The sequence below is a fragment of the Daphnia pulicaria genome, chromosome 7, assembly GCF_021234035.1.
Source record: "Daphnia pulicaria isolate SC F1-1A chromosome 7, SC_F0-13Bv2, whole genome shotgun sequence".
Classification (NCBI taxonomy): domain Eukaryota; kingdom Metazoa; phylum Arthropoda; class Branchiopoda; order Diplostraca; family Daphniidae; genus Daphnia; species Daphnia pulicaria.
In genome coordinates, this window is record NC_060919.1 from 2,207,089 (window position 1) to 2,228,368 (window position 21,280).

At 44.5% G+C, this 21,280-nt stretch overlaps 3 protein-coding genes across 8 annotated transcripts in view; 1 reads left to right on the forward strand and 2 right to left on the reverse strand.

Annotated features, from left to right (window-relative positions):
• The window catches only part of LOC124349621 (LIM homeobox transcription factor 1-alpha-like), a 947,038-nt gene that overhangs the window by 308,337 nt on the left and 617,421 nt on the right, over positions 1-21,280 (reverse strand). The gene's annotated exons all lie outside the window — the stretch shown is intronic.
• Positions 153-2,192, forward strand: LOC124349617. Its single transcript, XM_046800369.1, has 3 exons — positions 153-697; positions 761-1,001; positions 1,069-2,192. The coding sequence occupies exons 1-3, from the start codon at positions 320-322 to the stop codon at positions 2,055-2,057; spliced, it is 1,608 nt and encodes a 535-aa protein (XP_046656325.1). The 5' UTR covers positions 153-319; the 3' UTR covers positions 2,058-2,192.
• On the reverse strand, positions 2,342-21,168 carry LOC124349441 (disks large 1 tumor suppressor protein-like). 6 transcript variants are annotated; one of them, XM_046800044.1, is made up of 19 exons: positions 20,726-21,168; positions 20,134-20,265; positions 16,801-17,018; positions 12,674-12,817; positions 9,520-9,561; positions 9,167-9,448; positions 8,863-9,084; positions 8,563-8,800; positions 8,380-8,476; positions 6,458-6,671; positions 6,092-6,234; positions 5,770-6,016; positions 4,412-4,514; positions 4,294-4,335; positions 4,083-4,229; positions 3,840-4,012; positions 3,657-3,766; positions 3,492-3,583; positions 2,342-3,421 (listed from the first exon to the last, which is right to left on the reverse strand). In XM_046800044.1, the coding sequence occupies exons 1-19, from the start codon at positions 20,796-20,798 to the stop codon at positions 3,315-3,317; spliced, it is 2,826 nt and encodes a 941-aa protein (XP_046656000.1). In that variant the 5' UTR covers positions 20,799-21,168; the 3' UTR covers positions 2,342-3,314. The 6 variants fall into 6 exon arrangements, with proteins under 6 accessions (XP_046656000.1, XP_046655999.1, XP_046656003.1 ...); XM_046800043.1 differs by having other exon boundaries at positions 3,657-3,769; positions 20,726-21,167; XM_046800047.1 differs by lacking the exons at positions 20,134-20,265; positions 20,726-21,168 and adding an exon at positions 17,294-17,366 and having other exon boundaries at positions 3,657-3,769.

The following is a 21,280-nucleotide window of genomic DNA, read 5'->3' on the forward strand; positions in this document are numbered from 1 at the left end:
ATAACATGGCGAAAATTTCGAAATTAGAGTTTAGACTTCTAGACACTCGCGTCATTAGCACATCTATGCCAGATTCCGTGAAAAAAGTGCATTCGGGTTTTTTAAAAACGATGTAATTCCTTTATTTTCCGCTGTGGAGCGCTTTCGTCTGACAGATCTACAGTCTACACAAACATATACGTTTTGTTCTTTGTTGTTGATGTGATTTGACTTAATTTGGCATGCCTTCGTTTGTGTTGTAAGAGTATACAGCATAAGTTGTGTTGGGAGGATGTGTTGAGCAGTCATTTTATATCTAAGCAGATTGCCTTGTTTGAAAATGCAACTTGAATCAGATTTCATGCATCGTGTTTTGAAAGGATGTTTAGTTCAACCTCATTACGGACTTAATGTATTGAGCCTTAAGCAGCTGAGTCTTCAAGCTACTGCTTTTTGGGCAGTTTGCACACTACACAGACTACATGACTCCCCAGAGAAGATTCATCGTGCCAGCTCAGATGAAATCATGAAAGCAGCCAGAGATTGCATCACCAACAAAATACCCAGCAATCTTGTGGATGATTTCGTTGTTCAGATGTTGAATACTATAGACGTGGTTTATGAACAAAGTAGGGTTGGACGACAGTTATTGGTCTACGTCGGTTCATTTATTCCAAGAAACCTCAAGATACTTGTGATGCCCCTTTGCCTTGAACAGGTAAATGTTTTAACCACTAAAAATAGTTAAAAATGTAAATCACTTTTTATTTTATTTTTGTAGGTGACAATTGCTGCCATTTTGACACTACCCCTTTGCACAAATCTCACTGAATTGTACATGGAAAGAGCAGACCAATCTGTCATTACTCAAGGGATTCTCTGTCATATCCTCAAGTATCTAAGAAGGTTGAAAGTGTTGGCCTTGCCCAAACAGTGTAATGATTCCGTCATTGCAGTTGTGGGTCAAAACTGCCCCAATTTGGAGAGCATTGTATTGAATGACACTGGTGTCACCAACACTGGTTCGTATTTTACGACAAATTGAATTGTTTCCAATCCATTTCAAGCCACTGTGTTATGTTTCTACAGGAATTGCTTGGTTACTTTGTTGTCGACGCCTTCATACCGTCATCATGTTGAAGACTGAAGTCAGTCCACCGGGTGCGGCTCTGCTGCTTCATGGTTTGCCTTCTCTGAGCGTTTTACTCTACGACAGCATAGCCGATACATTGTGGTACTGCTCCGTTAACGCAGCCGTCTCTCCCAAGTTTGCATTGAAAACAGTCGCCTTCGGAGCAACTGATCTCCTCACTCCCGGACATCTCGAATTGCTGTCGCAAATGTGCCCCGGAGTTGAATGGCTTTCGCTCAACAGTGCATTCACTTACAGCGTTCAAACCTTGGGCTTCTTGCCTAAATTGACGCTGTTGAGTGTCAACTTTCGCGGTGGATCGCTAGACATTCATTTTGAAGACTTTCTACGACGAAACGGGATGACCATCAGGTGTCTACAATTGGTTGAAGCACAAGATATGGAATGGACCCGGTTCGAAAAATTGCTCATCTTTTGCCCAGCCCTAGAGTCGCTCGTTTTCTACGAATGTAGTTTCGAGCGTTTCGAACTATTTGAACACGTCTGTGAACTACGCCGGGCGTCTGGGAAGAGTCAACTGAAAAACCTTCAAATTTTCCGCACCCCTTTAATGACGCCGCAACTCGAACACTTGGTGTCAATCTTACCGAATCTTAGTCGACTGGAGCTAGGTCATTTGGACTGGGACGTTGAGCAAATCCGCTCGTTTCTGACACGCAACAAGCACCTGGACGTATTTCGCGTACTAACGTGGAGACTCAATGGATTGGGTGCAACCATGGCGTCTTCGCTTCTGTGGGGGAGTTCCAGGAACACTCGCTGTCTCAATCACACGTTACAACTTGAATTTCCAAGTCGGATCATCCAACTAGATGGAAACTTTACCAACACGGCTCCTTTTCAACGAGGAATCCCGCAATTCTTATTGGCCGAGTATGGCGAATTGTCTCCCCTGTTAGATATTACTCGAATCGGTCGCAACTGACCGGAACTGAACTTTTTCCTAGTCATTCCAGTTTGTGTTTTCTTTGCAAATTTTATTTATTTTCGGTCTTTCGTTTCATGTTTGCTTTTGTAGTTTGATCATGTTCGTTTCTATTCAATATACAGTACGAACGAACGAACGAGAAAAGCTTTTGTGTGAGGACGGGGGAGGGAGCACACACCACGTCCGTATTTATTTTTCCTGACAGCGAGGCTATTTAAAATGGTTATTTTCTTCTTCTATCCATTGTTTCAAAACACACTCTCACGCATGTACACAATAAACTCGTTCTCATACATTATTATTATGATCAAACAAGAGAAAGGGAGACAATCTTGATGAAGAACACTGTACAATCATGGAGGATTTAAAAAGGAAAACGGGAAAGGAGGGATGTAACGGATCTTGTCATCATCAGCAATTCTCTTTCAAAGAACTTGGGTCATTTCTGAGGCCCGTCAGAGCTCATAAATGTTTGTCAATAGCTGATTTCAATCATCGTGTTGTAGATGAGGTCTACAACCTCAAACGATGTGAAAAATAGGACAGGGCCCAATATTCTCCGACGTGTTGAACAACCACATCGTCTCAAATATTTTTGTTTAGATGAAAATTTTCGTCAGAAAAAGGAGGCAAGTAAATACATTCTCTAGAAGGACGGGGGGAGAGAAGCAACAATAAAATGGATTGGTTATCAAGAACATGGCGCATTTTCTTAAACATTTGAAACAGGTCTAACAAATAAGAACGTGATGGAACGTTTGGCAGCAGCTGTTAGCAGCAACGAAAAATCCACTCGAATTTCTTTCTTTTTCCTCTTTTTGACCGGAAAAATGTCCCAGCTTTTTATCTGCTTGTTGGTTTTTGTTCTTGTGGTTTTCTATATTCACAGTAATTAACTTTTTTCTTTAATCAGGGGGGAGAGAGAAAAATACACAGAAAAGAAGAAAAGGGAGTCATTGTCCAGAATTGGAAAAAGAAATGCATGAACAACAAGGAATTTCGTCCAAGTCAACAATTTTTAAAAATCCTAAGAAAAAAGAAGGAAGGAAGGATTGGCATGCAATTTGTATAGTCATCAGGTCGGTGCTATCAGCATCGCTGAAGAAGAAATGACGGCGAGATGGGCTATAAAAATGGTGGATTTTTTTTCTGATCTGTCGTTTTGATGTTAAAAAGTTAAAAAGGATGGAGAATCGACGACCCAAGAAGTTTCGTCCAAAAACAAGTTTTTCTTTTGATGAAGACGATGGCAATTCAAAGTTTGTCTTTGGCTGGAACCCAAACCGTGGGACCGGATTGCTCTCGAATCACTTCCTTGACTTTGGCGTAGATTTCTTCCGGTGTGTCGCCCTGAACAACGGCTGGAAAAAACCAAAACACTCAGCACCCAACATTTCAATATTAAACAATTTTAAAAATGAATATGCTTACCGGTAAAGTACTCGCCAAATTCTTGCTCTAGTTTCATGGCTCGGTCATAAGTTTTTCTGGCTTGATCTTCCGTCATCCGCTTGTTCCACTCCCTAAACACATAATAGATAAGAAAAAGGAAGTGAGTTATTAAGCTCATACGCCGTAAAGTGGACTACTACTCACATGATGGCCTCTACTGATTTGGGTTTTATGAAAATAGCTATGGGGTAGAGTTGAGCAACTTGGAGCCGCTTGATGGCGTTGCCGCTGACATCCAGGATGCAATGTTTGCCCTGCTTTGAACGCGATAATAATTAGCCAATAAAATCACCAAATGGCCAAGGCGCAAACTTTGTTTTGTAATACCTTCTCGGCTACTTCCCGAACGGATGCGACAGAAGTGCCGTAAAGATTCTCGTTATACTGGCCGGCCTCGATAAAGAGGTGGTTTTGAATGTCGGCTTCCATCTGTTCCCTGGAGGCCACGAAATGATAGTCCCGCTGGTCAACCTCGTAGTCCCGTTTCGGCCGAGTCGTATCTTATCGTGGGATAATAATAATAATCTTAGCGTTAAGGCACTCATAAAGGTATACTCAAGTTTCACTCACGAGGGACGCAACTGCCAAACTTTTCGGGAAACTCGGAGATGAGGTCGTCGTTGATGCGGTCCTTGAGTGGACCAAGGATAATGATTGGTCTGGTGTAAGTCATTTCAATTTGCTGAACCGACTCGTAGGAGAAAACAGCTTCCTCTTCTGTTGATGCAATTCATTAATTAATGGGATACAAATAAAAGCTCTAGAATGAATTAAAACTTACTAAGGCTGGTGGAGTCACTTTCTGATGGTGTCATTGCTGAAGCTGTTTTGAAATAAAAACAAAAGTTGAATCAAAAATCAATTGGTTTAAAATAAAATTGTTGCGTGTCAAAACTCACGTTCTTGATCTGAACCTTCCTCGGACTGATCCTCGCGGCTCTTAACGAATGGGAATTTCCGGCTGAAGATGAAATTTTTCTTCTTCCTCTCCAAAGTAGATTGCTACACACGAAACGGAATCAACGTGAATGATAAACAAAAGAAAAACTGTGCCAGGAAAATGTTTCATCAAAATTCGTTCTCAATTGGTGTCGGTTCAAGTCCTTTTTAATTTGACTGATTCGATACACACACAACAACGATAACAACCATCACACAAGGGTATTTTGACGGAATGCCACCTCCTCACGCAACAACAACTCTCCAACAAAACAGATGGTAGTGTCATAAAGAGAGAGAAAGGAGGATCAAGAGAGTTGCGAAAGTTATCAAGAGACAGAAGAGACGGAGGAAACAAGCACAACAAGATAGGCCCAAGAAAGCTCTAACACACTTACAATATATATTTGTTGGTGAGATAAAACTATCAAAGGTAAAAAATGAAATCAAAAATACGTCCCCCGCCCTCCCCCAAATATATGTAGTATAGGGGTAAAGATATTGGTGGTATGGCGAGAGATAAATAAGGAGAGAGAGAGATCATCATCAACATGGATGCCAGTTACTACCGACACGACTACCAAAAAAATGAAAAAAACAAACAAATATGGCTGGTGTCATATGACTATTATAAACTGTTTATATTTATGGGACGATTCGGCGAATCAAAAAGACTAAAATTTTTTGGGGTTTTCTTTTTTACCGGAAAACGATAATCATAATGTAAATAAATAAAGTAAATCAAACTTGAATATCTGTCTGTGGTTCTCAACCGTCCTTTTTTGTTAGATGGGTATGGCAGCGTGTAAAATAAATGAAAAAAAGAAAAAATCGAATCAAAGGAAACCGAGATAAGCCAGCGTTAGTTTCCCGTATCCGTATATCTACTGGAAATAAGATACACACAAGTGCTCTCAGGGACGGAATTAAAAAATAAAAATATATATAGAGATCTCGTCGCCCACGAAAAAGAAAATGAGAACTGAGGAAAAAAAGCTGTGCGGCACCCAGCCAGACGTGCATCCAGAAAAAAAAAAATCCTCAACAAGGGAAAGATAATAATCAATAGGTTGTGCTTCCGTACATCCGGCGAGGGATATCAAAAAGAACTGAACCTTTTTTTCCCCAATCAATTGTGTCAAATTGGGAAAAACCAAACGAAAAAAGAGCGGTGTCGGTTGGGAAATGACAACTAAATAAAAGGAGACTGCCCCGAATAAAGCCAAATTGAGAGAAAATCATAATGGAAAAATTGTTTTGTTTTCAATTTTTTGGAGGGTGGAGGGGGGGGGGATTTATAAATTCAAGGCATATTTACCCGATCTTGAGTAGGACTTTTGCCCTGGAATTTGACGGTACGGTCACGAGCTCTCAGCTTCCGTTCCCATCTTTTCTTGGAGGGAATGATACCAATACCCTCCTCTTCGCCAGTGGCCAACACGCGTCGCGCTTGCCACCATTCGTCGTCCGAGGCGTTGGTGACGTGCAGAATATCTCCGTAGCGGAAAAACAAGCCACGACTGGGCAGTCCGTCGTCCTTGTTGGGGTCGTAGTCAAAAAGGGCCCTGGATAAAATTAAAAACAAATCAAGTTAAAAACAAATCTATTCCAATGTGGTGGATAGATTTCGATGTGATTACCTGACGTAGAGGGATCGTTTCTGTGAGGTCCTCATCAGGGTGCCGGTCATCATCTGCTGTTTGAGTTCGTGGACTTTGGCTTCGAAGCGGTTGTACTCTTCAGGTCGGTACTGAACGCACAGCGTGACAGTATTGCCCGCTCCCTGCGCAGAAGGGAAAAAAAAGGACGGGACTGTGTATGGTGTATATGCCCAGTAGTAGGTTGGAGGAAGGGGAAGCGATCGATAAGGACCGACGCCCATCATTGTGTGTGCTGTGCTGATACTCTCTCTCCTCTTGCCGTATGACGGGCACGAACAAAAGGAGATGATGCCCACTTGGGTCCAATCGGGAGCCAAATCAAAAGAATTGTTGTTGGATTCCTACCTTGAGTGTTAATGCCGCTTGTTCGTGAGTGGCATGTTTGAGGTCGTGTCCATTGACGGAAAGGATTTGATCTCCACGTCGGAGTTGGCCGCTCACGTCAGCTGGACCGCCGGCCAGGATGAACGAGATGAAAATGCCTTCGCCATCCTCACCACCGACAATGTTAAAACCCAATCCGGTCGTTCCTTTCGATAGCACCACAGATCGAGGAGTCCTGAGAGAAGAAAACAACACGTCACACACTTAAATTCAACTTGTCGCTCACACACATAAAAAAGACGCCAACCCCCCCGCTAAAAACGACCGAGACGCCGAACCGAGTGAAGACGACAAACCAATTAACACGAAAACAGATGCGCCAACCTATAATGCGTTTCCTACGGCAGCGGCGGCGGATGGATCTCAGAATCAGGCGATCGATATCGCGACTGCGCGGATACGAGCGCAACTCTTGTCGACAAATAATATGATAGCCTCTTTTCTACAGTCATAATAATGATTCTTTTTTCTTCTTCCGGCTGACACGAATGGATTCTTCACCCCCCTTCGCCTTGAAATGACCCGTGACGACCGCTGCCGCCGAGCGCTACCGCCATAATTCACACACGTCTACACAAGTGGCTTAATATTTTTTCTGTCTGACGTCAGCACGCATACGCACGAACGCGATCAAAGAGAAAATCCCATGCCACGTCAACGATATTTTTTCTCTGTTACGGTTTTTCCTGGCCAAGTAAAAAGAAAAGGAGGGGGATATTCAAATGAAGCCTCGTTGCACGGTAGTATCCAATATCCGTCGTGGCTTAAAGTGCTCCCTTCCGCAGTTTGCCGCGCCCCAAAGAGGAAACATCTTGAGAGAGAAAAAGGGCCGCACCTTCTTCCTTCTGAAAAAGGACCTTTGTCTCCAACCCAACTGACTTGGCCATCTTCTTCTCTCATCCCAATAAGATCCAGACTATGCTGGGCTTATGCATAGTCAATGCGCCTCTATAAAAGGACTCTTCTTCTTCCCCAGGTGTTCACCGTACGGATTTTTTCGTGCGACGAATAACAGACATTACGCACATCGGCGCGCATACAGGCCGTTGGCCAATTCAATGGACCATCACAAAATATAAAAAAAGGAGGAAGGGTGGGTGAGGGGGGGACGGAACAGCTGCCAATATGAACTGTACACACAATAAGAGCCCAGGGTGTAACCAGACCGCTTTCCGTTGTTGGTCTGGAAAAAAAGAATTTGAAAAATACGTTAAAATATTTGGGTTTTTTATTCTCACTGAACCAAGTCGGACGAGCGAATCGTTTTCTTCTTTTTCACCGATTTCTTGGCCGAATCGTCAAGACTCTTGTTGCTCTTGGCCATTGGGCACTTGGTCTACACTGTAATTCAGAGGGTTAACAACACTCGGTCCGTCTGTCGAACGATCGACAGCTGCACGACACTTTCCGAGCAACGACGCCAGGCGCGCACACAAAAATCCGATCGTGTTATTGGGTGGCCGTTGCTGTGACGTCACACACACATACATACAAACACCCCTCCCTTATTTATTTCAACGAGAAAATTGTGTGTGTGTTAGTATATCCCAACTGCCGCTGGACGCGACTCATCACCGACTGAGGGGCACCAACAGATTGCTGCACGTTTACACACACACACCACACCCTTCCTGCTGCGACTTCTAAATATATAATGGCGGCTGCTGCTGCTGCTGCTGCTCGTTACTGGCTAACACTGCATGTGGGAACAACAAACGCGAGACTGCACGCACACTCTACTATACCATGCCTGGAAAATAAAAATGGCCACATCACGTGATTACCCGTTCTCTTCGTCGACACTGACCGCCTGACCCCAATTTCGCCTTAACTTTTTCGGATATTGTAATAGTTTCTACGACATTGTACAACATTTCGCCTACCTGGCAATGTCTTCTTCGCTAACGGCCCGCGGAGTCGAAACTTGAAGTGCACCAGGAATTTCGATCGGATCGTAGGCACCGCTGACGTCAAGAGGCGCTGCCAAATAAAAAGATGTCGGCCACAATCAGTATTCCGATCAGACACACACACTCGACCAAACTAAAATTTTTAGAATAACTTACCGAGTCCTGGATTAGGAGACGGAGGCTGATGCGAGTGGTGAGTCGTTAGATTGACGGCCGACTGTGAGAGTAGAGGCGTTTGTTGCAGGAGAGTAGTAGGGGGCTGTCCGACGACTTGCATCGGCGCTAGAGGCGCATCCGTCTTGGCCACGACCAATACGACGCGATCTGACGTGCACTTGAGCGCCGAAACGGCGTCCTCGTGCGAAACGTTTTCTAAATTTTTCTCCGTCATCAACTGTATAGAACAAAAGGTTGATTTTTAGTATATTGTTTGTTTTATTTTGTGACGGTACGTACGGGTAAATTCCGGACGAGAATCAATTTGTCGCCGACAGCGAGTCGCCCGTCAACTTGAGCCGCTCCGCCATCCATGATCTTGGTAATGTAAATTCCATTATCGCCGGGAATATGTTGATTTCCCGAGCCTCCCGCGATGCTGAATCCCAGTCCTTTGTTGCCCTTGCACAATTCAATTTCGACGATGCGAGGAGATCGGGGCTGTCTGCGTCGCCTGACGCTCTGTGTAGACAACCAAACCGAAAAAAAAGAGAAAGGTTATACGAATAAATACGTAGACGAAGGTCTCTAGAGGGTGACTCACCAAACGGACGAGGTTGCCGGCCCTTTTGAGCGCTTCGACTGCAGCTGAATGGGGAACGTTCACCACCGACACATCGTTCACTTTCAAGATGACGTCGTTGATCTTCATGCGGCCGTCGATGGCAGCCGCACCGCCCGGGATGATCTTCGTCAAACAGATGGCTGGATCGTCGCCAATGTGCGGGTTGTCAGTTCCACCCGAGATGCTGAATCCCAAACCAGAGCTGCCTCTCTCGAGAATAATTTCCTCGTAATCCCACGCCGATTCATCGCCTCCGTTCGCCTGCGTCACACAATAAAAGGGAATTTCAATATAATCGTTTAGACATATTCCACGCGTTATTATATACTCACATGCTTATCCACGACCAATCCGGGCGACAGGTGAGATTGAATCTGCCAAAGAGAAGAGGAATTTCAGCATTAGTCAAAACAACATTTGGTGGTTCAATAATTATTAATCAAGTAAATGCATTGCTTCGTTGATGATGTGACAGGTTGAAATAGCACTGCGAAGGAGGGTCACACAAACCCCAACTGTTTGCCACACGTTATTGAGCTGATAAAATTAACTGTCACAGGACCGTTGGGAGAACTGGCACACAAGTGTTTACAGTCAAGTTGGAGAGCGACTGTTTCTCAACTGTGACTTTCCTCTCCAATCATTTAGTATCCAATATTGACACAATGCAAGGTAAACATTTTCTGTTTGGCTAGGAAACAATGCCGTGAAATGTTGATGAGGGAGGGGAGATAGAGGTAATCACGAAACTAACCAACGGACGCCGACCGAAATTTCCCACACACGACATAGGGGGGGAGGGGATACGAAAGTCTGTGGTTTTCATTTTTAACGGCATCCGATAGGGAAAATACCCGAACATGAAAAACAGGAGAAAGGAAACGACAAAAACTTACGGCAGCGTTCACAGACCAAGTCGATTTCCACTTTCGCCACCAATCGTTCTTGGCCATCTTGCCACATGAACAACAGCAGACAGACGGCGTCGATAGATTTATTTAAAAAACAAGGCCGGACTAAACGGAATTTTTATTTTTAACTTTTTCCTAATGTTTTTTTAATTAAAAAAAAAGTCACGCCTTTCCAAATCACTAACGCAACACTATGACGCAATTTTTTATTTAGAAAAAAAGTTAAATTTGCAAGGCTTAAAATTAAAAACTGCCACCAACGGAAAAATTGGAAGCCGACCAGTGAGACTAGAAACTTTTTTTGGGAGCTGCCAACACACGAAACATCCACCAAGCAAACTGTGTGTGTGTTATCTAATTGCATGGGGTGGCCCTTTTCCGGTTTGGACACCTGTACTGCCGTGTGCTGCTCTCTTATGGAAGTTTTTTTATTTTTTTCCTTTTTCAATAGATACCGAAAAACTACACAACAGACACACACCGTGGGCGAGTTTTTCTTTTTTTCTTTTTTCTTTTTTGGCGGGGGGGAGACTAGAGAGAGAAAATATAAAAGAATGGGTGTGGAACATGGAACTCGTCTGCTATTGGTAGGTGACGTCAACACAGCATTGCCAAATCTATCGCTAAATTCGTCTTGATGATGCGCGCAGACACAATTGAAAACAAAATAGAAAACTGCCAAGGTTCTTAATAAAAACGCAAGACATTAATTCGTGGGGATTGATTTCGTAGATTGATTGAAGATTTTACCTTCCGTCGTGTTTTCATCCTAGATGGCTGGTAATTTATATCGAGGTGTTATATTGAATTCAAAAACCGGCGTTTGGAAGCATCAAGAGTTTCGATGGAGAAACGGGGGAAAAAATGGCGCGAGCGTCGGCTGCGAAAACTCGCCTGCAACTGATCACTTGCACCGGTGCACAGTAAAATAAGCTCCAGACACACACAGCTCACACGCCGACCAGCAGCAGCAGTGGCAAATATAAACCATCCGGCAGGAGCACACAGTACAACAACCCAAAAAGCTCGTCACAAATAAAAAAAAAAAGATCCCAACAAATTGGGAAAGAAAAAAATGAAAAAAAGAAACACACACAACGTCACTAGCCGGATCTGAAAAAGCCAAACTCGACGCGTTCGGTATACACAACTGAATTTTCTCTCTCGCTACTACTTTGACAGCCTTCCAACTACTGCTACTGTCATTGGCACACTCGAACCATTTTCCATAGAAACCAAAATAATCAAATATTATTATTATAACAAGTTGTGAACCCCCAACAAATAAGAAAGAAAAAATGATCCAATCGCCACTGCCTTCTCACTCGGACTGATGGCCACTAACAAGAATGGGGGAGAAATGTCTAAAGAAAAAGCCTAAAAACTTCCAATATGCTGCGGAGGAGGAGGAAAAAAATGTCCAGGTTTTCCCCCTCGGGCATTAAGGGTCTCACATGAATAGAAAGTAACTGGAGGATCGTTGGATTTTGAAAAAGAAGAAGAAGAAAACAGGTTTCCCTTTTCTCGGCTTATTCTTCGCCTTCCAGGTACATTCCAGTAAGCTCCTGACATCTCTTGGCAAAGCCAACAACGACACGGAGAAAAAGTGTGAGATTTCCAAGACCACATAAAATCCTCCAGCAGAAAAATTCCGTCCAGGCATTTTTTTTCGGGTTATATTGACTGTACGTGAATTCAACGATGCGTGGACAATGGCGGCGATGTTTCCGCTCGGTTAACCAATTCGTTCGAATAACTCCTTATTTCCTCCCGACACCCACATCTTGTGCTTTTCATCCCCCCCATTTTGACACGTTCAGACACTCTAAACACTTGAGAAATAATTGGATTCCAGTGTCGACGGAAGGATATTCTGTCGATCGAATCCCCCCTCCTTGATGACCTGTTGATATTATGCGCTTAACTGCATTCCAAGTATTATTAAACGGTCCAACGAAATAGACTTGGCGTATATATATTCCACCGGGACAATCCTAATGACTTTCTGCTGGCAATGAAAAATGAGTATCAATAAATCCGGATCTGCCGTGCGGATAAAACTGCAGAATGTGTGTCTCGCATCATTATATAAGAAGATCTCAAAAAAGATGGGGGGGGGGGGTCTTCATTTATGGATAAACAGTATACTATATACGGTGAGGGGGTGGGAGATGTTATCCCGAAGAGATAAGAAGAGCCGAGGGAAATCGAAAAGTCATTTGCCTCTTTTTGCGTGTGCGCGCTCCCGTTACAGACACATTCCCGGAGGTGTTCAATGAGCCGGAACGACGGTGGTGGATTCAGGCGTAACGACACCCAAGACGAGATCTGGGATTCCTCAAGGATATATCCAAAGTTTCCCATCCGGGTTAGAATCTAGTCTCTACACAGCCGGCGGCCATTTTGTCTTCCTATCCTATCCGTGTGTGGGTGGGTTATATAAATATAGTGGGTAATAGTAGCAGAGCGGGGGAAATAGGATCGGCTGATAAAAATACACACGACGTCGTTCGTGAGAAGGAAAAGGTCAATACGAGACGCAAATTGAAAGGTGTCAGAAATGGAATATAGATACCTTGAGGTTATTGGACTGTTGCTGGATCACGATCCTCTCTGTCGCCGAAATGACCGACTCGTTGACACCGTGACCGTCCACCATGTCAACCGACACCATAGGATCGTTGTCCTGTCGTCCCCTAGTCCCGTGATGTCGTGGGCTCTGTCGTGAAAAGAAAACATAAAATTTGATTAGTTTCCAATCGATACGTCGGAAAAGGTAAGTTACCAATCCCAAAGTTGCTTAAAACGATCCATCAATTTGTGTTTGTCTTTCCCGCCCAAAAAAATAATCAAAATAGATCGTTTACCAAAAAAGCTTATAGTTTTGACACTCGAGTACGCACACACACTATTAAAAGATATGCGACACACACAATCCTAAACGACCGTATTATAAGAAATGGCGTCATTTCCCCGCCCTCCCCCCAATGTGATGTATGGAGAGTCAAAACACACACACACATACAATAAACACGATTCGGGCCGGCGGGCCGTCACATCGATCACTCTCACAGAGAGACACATGCACACACACACACAGTACAGTCAACACACTGGCAGTCTGAGCAGTCTAGAAGAGTCTGCTCTCGACTATAAATATATTGGCAGTGTGATCTTTTGTGTTGAGAAAAAATTCTCAAAAGAAATTGTGAAATAGACCTGCTCACGCTGGTACCTCACCATGTTCTTTATCTATGCAATCTTAAGTAGATTTCTCTCTCTCGGAAATCGGTCAATAAATCGTTTTCTCTATATACACACATATAGAATCAATCGCCCATCTTCTTTCTGCCAAAAGAAGAGAGAACGTCTTCTTCTTACTTTGAAACAGCTGGTGCTGCATTTGTGCTCGCATCGATCGGCCGGGTCTTCTGCCTCCAACGAGACAGGAGCTGCTGCTGCTGCTGCCGGATGTGCTAGGACTCGTTCGCGCTTTTGTCGATGGCGTCGTGATCGCGGCACGAAATACATGCAGTTGGAAAAGCGTCGATTCGATTGTCGGACGATGGAAACCCAATCGATCATCTTGCGTGTTGGATGGGTGGGTATGTCTCTTTCGAATTTCCTTTTTTTAATCAACGCACCGAGTCAACAACAACATCACGACAGCAGCCACGACGATGATAACGACTTGTGTCCGTCTACACGTAGACCAGGGGCCGACTGTTTGCTGGGCAACACACACACAAGACTGTCGGGGCGGGCGAAAAATATTTTATTTTTAAACGTCGCTTGACAGAAAGAAGAAAACAAAAAAATCCCGCACGACTTTTACTTTTTTTTTGCGCCCGGTACGTGTGTCCGTTGGCCGGAGCTGGCCGCCAGCGTGACCGTGATTGTTTGCGACTGAAGCGAGACTAATTTTACTCAGGCGAGTCTCTCGCGGGTTTCTCTCTCTCTACTCACTGGCACACAGGGGTCGGCGGCTGATTGTCAAGTTTCCCGCGGCCGTCGTCATGGCGGCCAGCACAGCTCTCCGTGAGCGACTTTTTTTCTTCTTCTTTTTCCGCCCACCAGAACGGCCAAGAAAAATAAGAAGAAATAAAAAAAAGGGGAAAAAAAAAGTTCACGGAGGATCGTGACACGACACGCTCGACCGTATACACATCCCATTCCACAATGTATTTATATTTTCGGGTTTTTTTTTTTTTTTGGCCTGCGTGTTGTGGGTAGAGACTTTTCTCCCAGTTCTCTCGGCGTCTGCTTACGTAAATGTGTGTATATACACATTGGGAAACGCAAAAGGCATCAGATGGCGTCGCATCAAACATTTTGGCTCCGGTTTTTCTATTTTTCAAATACACAAGTGACTCATTTCCGTCCAATCTAACCAACACAGCCGTAGGTAAAAGTGTGCAAAGATCGATCGGATACAGACTCACAAATCCTTTCTTGGGCAATCCAGGTGGGGCCAATTAGCCTATCCAGCACGAGCTCTACAGCTAATCCCCATCGCCCAGCTTTTTGTAAATAAATCAAACGGTACGAACCATCTTCTTCGGGTCCATCTTTTATTCATCGGCCCGCCCACCCCAACGTCGGACTTGTCGAATATTTGATCAATGCGTATAACAAGTCGAAGAAATAGGAAAAAAGTCACTACTAGCGTGTACACTAGCAGCTACGTACGTATTTATAGTACTCGGTGCTCTATTGATTTTTTTTTTCTCAATGCCATCAAGTTAAATCGCGCAACGTTGCCTTTAGAAAAGAAGAACATCTTCTAGACTTTTCGGCGACTGTTGTTGCAACAACAACAACAACAAAAGAAAAAAGTTTGCCTACTTTTTTCTTCTTCTTTTTTCCCTGTGGTAAAAACGTACAACCCGGGCGGAGCAGCAGCCCCCATCGGGAGTGACAGCTTCTCTCCGTGAAACATAGTCTCACTGTATATATATCTGGTACAAAAGAAGCGCGCGCCAGGGAACAGCCAACTGTTTCCGGGACCGCCCAGTTCCTCGGCGGATGCAAAAAAAAAAAAACAGAAATAGAAATCCGCATTTCTAAAGTAAAAAAGGGTGGAGAAAGAATAGTAAAAGAAGAAGAGATAAGATGGTCTAAGAGATGCCATTTGGAGATGTAAGTAAGTAGCCGCTCGCCCCGGCTCTCGATCGATGGCCTCCTCCTCCTCGCACGCAGCTCAAACACAAGAGCCGCGTGATTGTCACAAATGAGTGTATTATCACGCTGTTTGTTGAACCATTAAACCCAGAAGCTTGTTTGCCAGGGTTTTTTTTTATTTACTTGGCATGGCAACAACCTCAGGGTTTGAGGGGTAAAACCACAATCAACAACAATACACTCTCGTCCGCCCATCCCCCCAACGGTATCCAGTGTACAGAGAGTTGGCGCCCTTGGGCTACGCACTAACGAAACGTAGAGTATATAGTGATGGTGGCCAACCCAAAGAGATTCGTACCCTTATCCAGCAATCCAGCCTCGTAAAACGTGTTTCCTTCAAATGAGCTTTCACCAGCGTAGTGCATTTAAGTCGAATAACATTTCATTGGCCGACGATAAAACGTGATTGTCTCTCTTTAAAGCCGGTAAGTGCGTGACACAACGCCACTCGCCTTCTCCACCCTCGCCCACTACATATAGGGGGGCACTTGCCATTTCTCATCAAGCGGTTAGCGATTCTCTTTTCTAATTTTCTCGAGAAAGGGACTGGTCTCGTGCTGGTCCCACATAACACAAATTCAAAAATTAAATTATCTTCACTGGTCCTCCTCCAAGTCTAGTAGGCGACTTAAAAGACGATGGGGTAGTTGACGTCATTGCACGCAGCGCCGGGCAGGGAAGGAGGATCAATACCCGTGCGGGGTGAGTTCAAGCTCGTCTGGGCGTCAATGAACAGCCGCTCATTATGTTTGAAGACTCGACGAGCAAACGCTCATCCTCAAACTCTCGCTGGCGGGGTATTTGAATTGAGCAACGAACCGTTGCGTCAAACTCTTGAGTCCCAACAACTTTCCTTTTTTAAATTTTTTAATCGATAATGACACGGCCGTGTTCCAAGTTGGTTTTAATTTATTTTTTAATTCAACAGTTTGTTGATTTTTATTTCGAAAAATAATTCATCAATAATAACGGCGGGTAAATATAGCGAATGATTTTTTATTCAACGATTTTCAGATCTGGGAGGGACGTGTAAGTCAACAAGGTGGCAACGGCCAATCCCGAAGCTCTCTTGTTGGTTCAGCTCGTCGACCCGCAACACGCTTCAATCAGCTTTGGAAAACGTTTGCGCTGCTGGTGTTTGTTGATGTCGAAATCAAAATCAACATGGCGTTTGTGTGTGTGTGTTGGGGGGGCGAGGGCGGGAAATCGATCGTCGAGCTTTTGATACAAGCCGACGCTCCCAAAAATGCTCTTTAAAAGTTGAATACATTTTTCCTAGAGCGATTCGCCTAATTCTCCTTCAACTTTTTCGTATGAGCGGGAGTCGAATAAGAAAGCCGCGCATTCGGATGTGATTTATTTGAGCTTATTCATGGATTCTCCAAGTTCCGTTTCCCACATCGCTTCATCAAAAATGAAAGAGGGGGTTTTTCTTTTGGCTTTTTTTAGCTTTTTATACACGCCACCCACTCCCGCCACAGTTGCGAATAATAAATTCAAACGAAGGTTATTGGTTCTTACCTCCATCGGAAACGACGACGACGTCGAGGCGGCCGTGACGCAAGACGACGACTGTTGTTGAATGCTGTCGCCGAACCGCGTCGGAATGATGACGGCTGCCGGCCCTGACTGTTGATTAGCCGTTTCCCATTTGCTGGCCATTTGCAGCGTCTCGGCCGTCTTTTGTTGCACCGTTTTCGTCTCGTCCAGCAGCGTCAGCTCGTAAAATTCCTGAATGTCTATACACGGGGAAAACGTGGAATTAGTTTTGACAGCCGCATTAATGGAATGGAAATGGCGCTCAATTTGAAATAAATTGAGGTACATAACAATCAAATTCAACACGCGCCAACGGCTTAATATCTTTCAAATAGAAAAGTAATCAAAAACAAGGAAATTTCGTCGTCGTCGACGTTCCATTGTTGGAAAACTTTTGTGTGTGTGTGTGTGTGTGTCGGTATGGCTGCCAACCAATCCTAGTAGCCGGAGCTTAATTGAATTCCGAATAACCAACCATGCGCGGATCGAGACGTCGGCCGATTGCGTGGCAGAGTCGAATAATTCCAACTTTGAGCGCCACGAGCGGAGTAGAATCCGAATGGATCGTCGCAAAATCGGACAGCCGGCCGGCGGACAGCTGGGCGGCCGCCGCCCGTCGGACAAGTGCACTCCAAGGTGCTTAGCGGTAAGTTTTGAGCGGAACGGGAGAAGGATTGAGCTTGTTGGAAGAATCTCGGAGGCTGCTGAGAGATGGGGTAATGTTGCTGGAAATGCTGGAAACTGTCGCGATGGATGGACGAAGAGGAGCGATGGATTTGCACGTTCTGCCTCAAAGGCGGCGGAGGTGGCGGAGGGATCACATCGTCGTCAACCACGTCCTCCTCGTCTTGTAGTTGTTGTTGCTGCTGTTGTTTGGAGTCGGCGAATGAAACTGGAGGAGGCAACAGTAATAGATGCTCGTCCAATCCGGGATGATTGGACGACCATTTCCTTTTGTCTTTTCTCACTTCCGCTCGGATGCGCATTAGCCAAAGTAAGCCGAACAGGGCCATCATAATGGCCACCAACCGGGGCCTGTCGTCCGGGACCTCTCGATAGCCATCACATCACTCATAGACCCTGATGGACATACTAATAATCCTGCGGTGCTTTTTGTTTTGTAATTTTATCCGGGTACAAGATCACTCGAGGCCGTCGTCCTGTCGACGAGAAAGGCAACAACATCCACCACCACGGAAGAGGCGAATACATCTGCTAACGGCTGATGCTGGTCTTCTCCTCCTCACTCGTATACAACACACACACAAAACGGACCCAGCGTCTATATAGCGGCGCCGGCGCCGACTAGCTCTACTCGATCGACAGTGGCTCTTGAAAATCCACTTTCGCCTTCCATTCATCAACGTCTCTGCATATAGACAGATTAGGTAGTAGAAAACAGCAACAGTCGGTCGACAGACTTTCTTCTTCTTCTTCTTTTGTAAAAATCCACCAGCCCACATCGTTTCCCTATTTACTTTTCCTTTCTTGGGAAATAAATAAATAACAAAAAGGGGATCCAGAGGATTAGACGACGTGGGCCTCAAAACTAATCCGGACGCGGTTGTTGGCTTCCAAAAAACCCAAGACGGACTACTGCGGGGCTTGATTGCCCCCCTCAACTAATACCCATGTATATATGGCTGCCAGCGCAGAGCAGTAAATAATTCACGGAATAAAAATGTATGACGATGAAAAATAACCCAACAAAATAAGGGACTTTTCTTTTTTGACATTTCCGAATTAGACTTTGTGTTGTTTTGGATGACGGCAGCGGCAACACACACAACGTCCATTCGACCGAGAAGATTGTGTGTCTAGAAAGAATCGAAAAACGATGACTTGATTTGTGTATGCAAATCTGATTTTCTTTTCTCTTCTCCCTTTTTAAATCACAGTCCCACTCGACTGTTTGGTTTCCCGAGCAAAATGACAGAAAGAAAAACAAGACGAAATAACGTTATGGATCGTCCTGGGATTGTCTGTCTGTGTGTGCGACCAACGGAATAGTTGGAAGAAGCGGCCCAAAATTGATAGATCTCGACAGCAATTTTCCAGTTCTGATGGATGTTATAATCTTCGGGGAGTGCGGTATTATATTCTACACAAAACAGAAGAAAAAGAAAGGCTTTTCTTTTTATTCTTGTTTGGTTTGGAAACCATAATAACAAATCATTAAAAAAAGAACCCCCCCAACCACTATTCTTTGGTGAATACAAGAGAAAATCGATCGATCGGCCAATACACCCACGCCATCTAGCAATCGGTTCACCAACTTTTTGGTTGTCTTCATCCATCGGTAGATGGTGGCACTTGTCTGCCAGGAAATCAATCAATTCCATCGTTCGTGAATTAATGAAACGAGTTACCCTGAAGAGCACAAGCAAAAACAAACACACTTGAAGTCGTCACTTTAACTTTTTGATTAATACGACCCAATAGCAACGGCAGTTTACAAGCAGATGGGAATAAATAATGGGCAACATGGGGACTTTAATAGTGTGGCCTGCTGGCGACATCACAACATTGCGAATAGATGCGCTTGCCAGTAGCTCGATTGTTTATGGAATATGGCACGGATAACGAGCCTCTCCCCCCCAACAAAATTTTACTCTTTTATTTCATCGTCTCTTCGTATAATAAATAGTTGAACGGATGCGATCGATAAGAGGCGTCGGTCCGAGAATAGACGATAATCTGATAGATTGTCTTCCATCTTGGGTGTATAACAAATCGATGAGACGTTGTGCTACTCGATTCTCATGTGTGTACGGGTGAAACTGTGCGCGATTAGACCGCCATGTCACATGATTTACAATTCCAAGTCTCATGACGCGCGCGGGACTACGGCTCCTTGTTGTGTATGTGTGCGGCGCAAGTCCTCGGCGGCAGACTCCCGTTGCAAGAGATCAATACGGCGAAAATGGGCGGAGCCAAAAAGGATGTCGACGAGAAATAGAAGAAAAAAATCAAACATCCGTGCTGCTCTATTAGCAGAGGAGCCCGGTCTATAGACGATCGACCGCGTTGGGATGAATCGACGGAACAGTCGACAGACGGCGACATTAATGAGACCGGACGGATGATGGAAAAGGTTTCCTTTCCACAGCAGAGTCCTGATCCCTTCGACAGTCTTCAAATTTTTTCCCCCGTTTTCTTACGAACGTGCGTGAAACTAATCCAATTTTCTGGTTTACATTGAAGTCGACCAAATGCAACCGAGTATACGATTCCGGAATGAACACACATTCCGATATACTACTACACCTACAGCCTTAGTAGATAGTTAGAAATGAAACGAGTTGTGAGACTTACCGAGTAGAGCTTGGAAGAGTCTCGATTTGAAAATGCCAATAACGCGTTCGATGGCCGCTCTCAGCTGTTTGTCTTGCGGTGACGTCAATTTCGTGTGATATTCTTCCAGCAGCTCCAGCGCCCGATGAGCCTCTGTAACGAAATCCATCGACAAGTTTTAAACACACCAAACAGGACTCGACTGATTCATTTGAAGAAAGCGAATTGAAACAACAAGCTTCGTTTAATGTTAAATCAATCAAGCAATGACGTCAACACACACACAAAAGTCTCCCCGGTCACTCCGCCGCCGAGCTATCGATCCACCAAATACAAGCTCCTCCTACTTTTCGTCTTCTTTTACCCAATAAACGTACAACTTCTCCATGTTTTCTCAACTTTCTTTTTTTTTCTTTCATGACAGTTTGTTTGTTTTTACTGACTGGCCAGTCATTCATTTAACCGACCAGAACCGAGTCTAACCATCCGGCGACATTAATTAGCCGCATCTCCCCTTTTTTCTTTCTTTCGTGATGTAACCCACTCTCGAGATTTATACGGTTCAGCCGGTCGAAAAAAACAAACAACTAATTTAAACATTAAAACATTTTACCTTGTTTTCGAACAGGCATGATGACGAAAGGGTTTCCCGGCAGGAATTCCAACAAGGTGCGATGATCAACCATTCACAACATCACAGTGAGATTATTTTGATAAGTTGAGAATCGAAATTCGGTCCGAATAATACAGACGCGAACCGAGTTGGTGCTTCGACCGACTCGGTCGCCGTCAACACTCGGCCGCTAGGCTTTTTTTCACGTAGCCTAGGGCAAGGTTGTACAACACTGGTGCTGAGGAGTTGGTGGTGAGGTCTTCTTCTTCACAAACTTGGCAATGATGATGATGACAGAATTCGATTCTTTCAAGTCAATTGAAACACACACACAAAATACACCAGAGAGAGGCCAACCACCTCCCGACCGTCGTGTACAAGGCTCTGCAAAACACTGTCTTTCGTCCCCTATACTCTATCAAACATTCTTCCGACTCTGTGCGGAATAACCAACCAGCCAAAGACTCACACACACGACCGGCCGTTAAAAGGGGCGGGTACCTACTGGCTACCCTCGTGAGTGGTTTCTTTGTATTCCACCAGAGGCCATTGTGG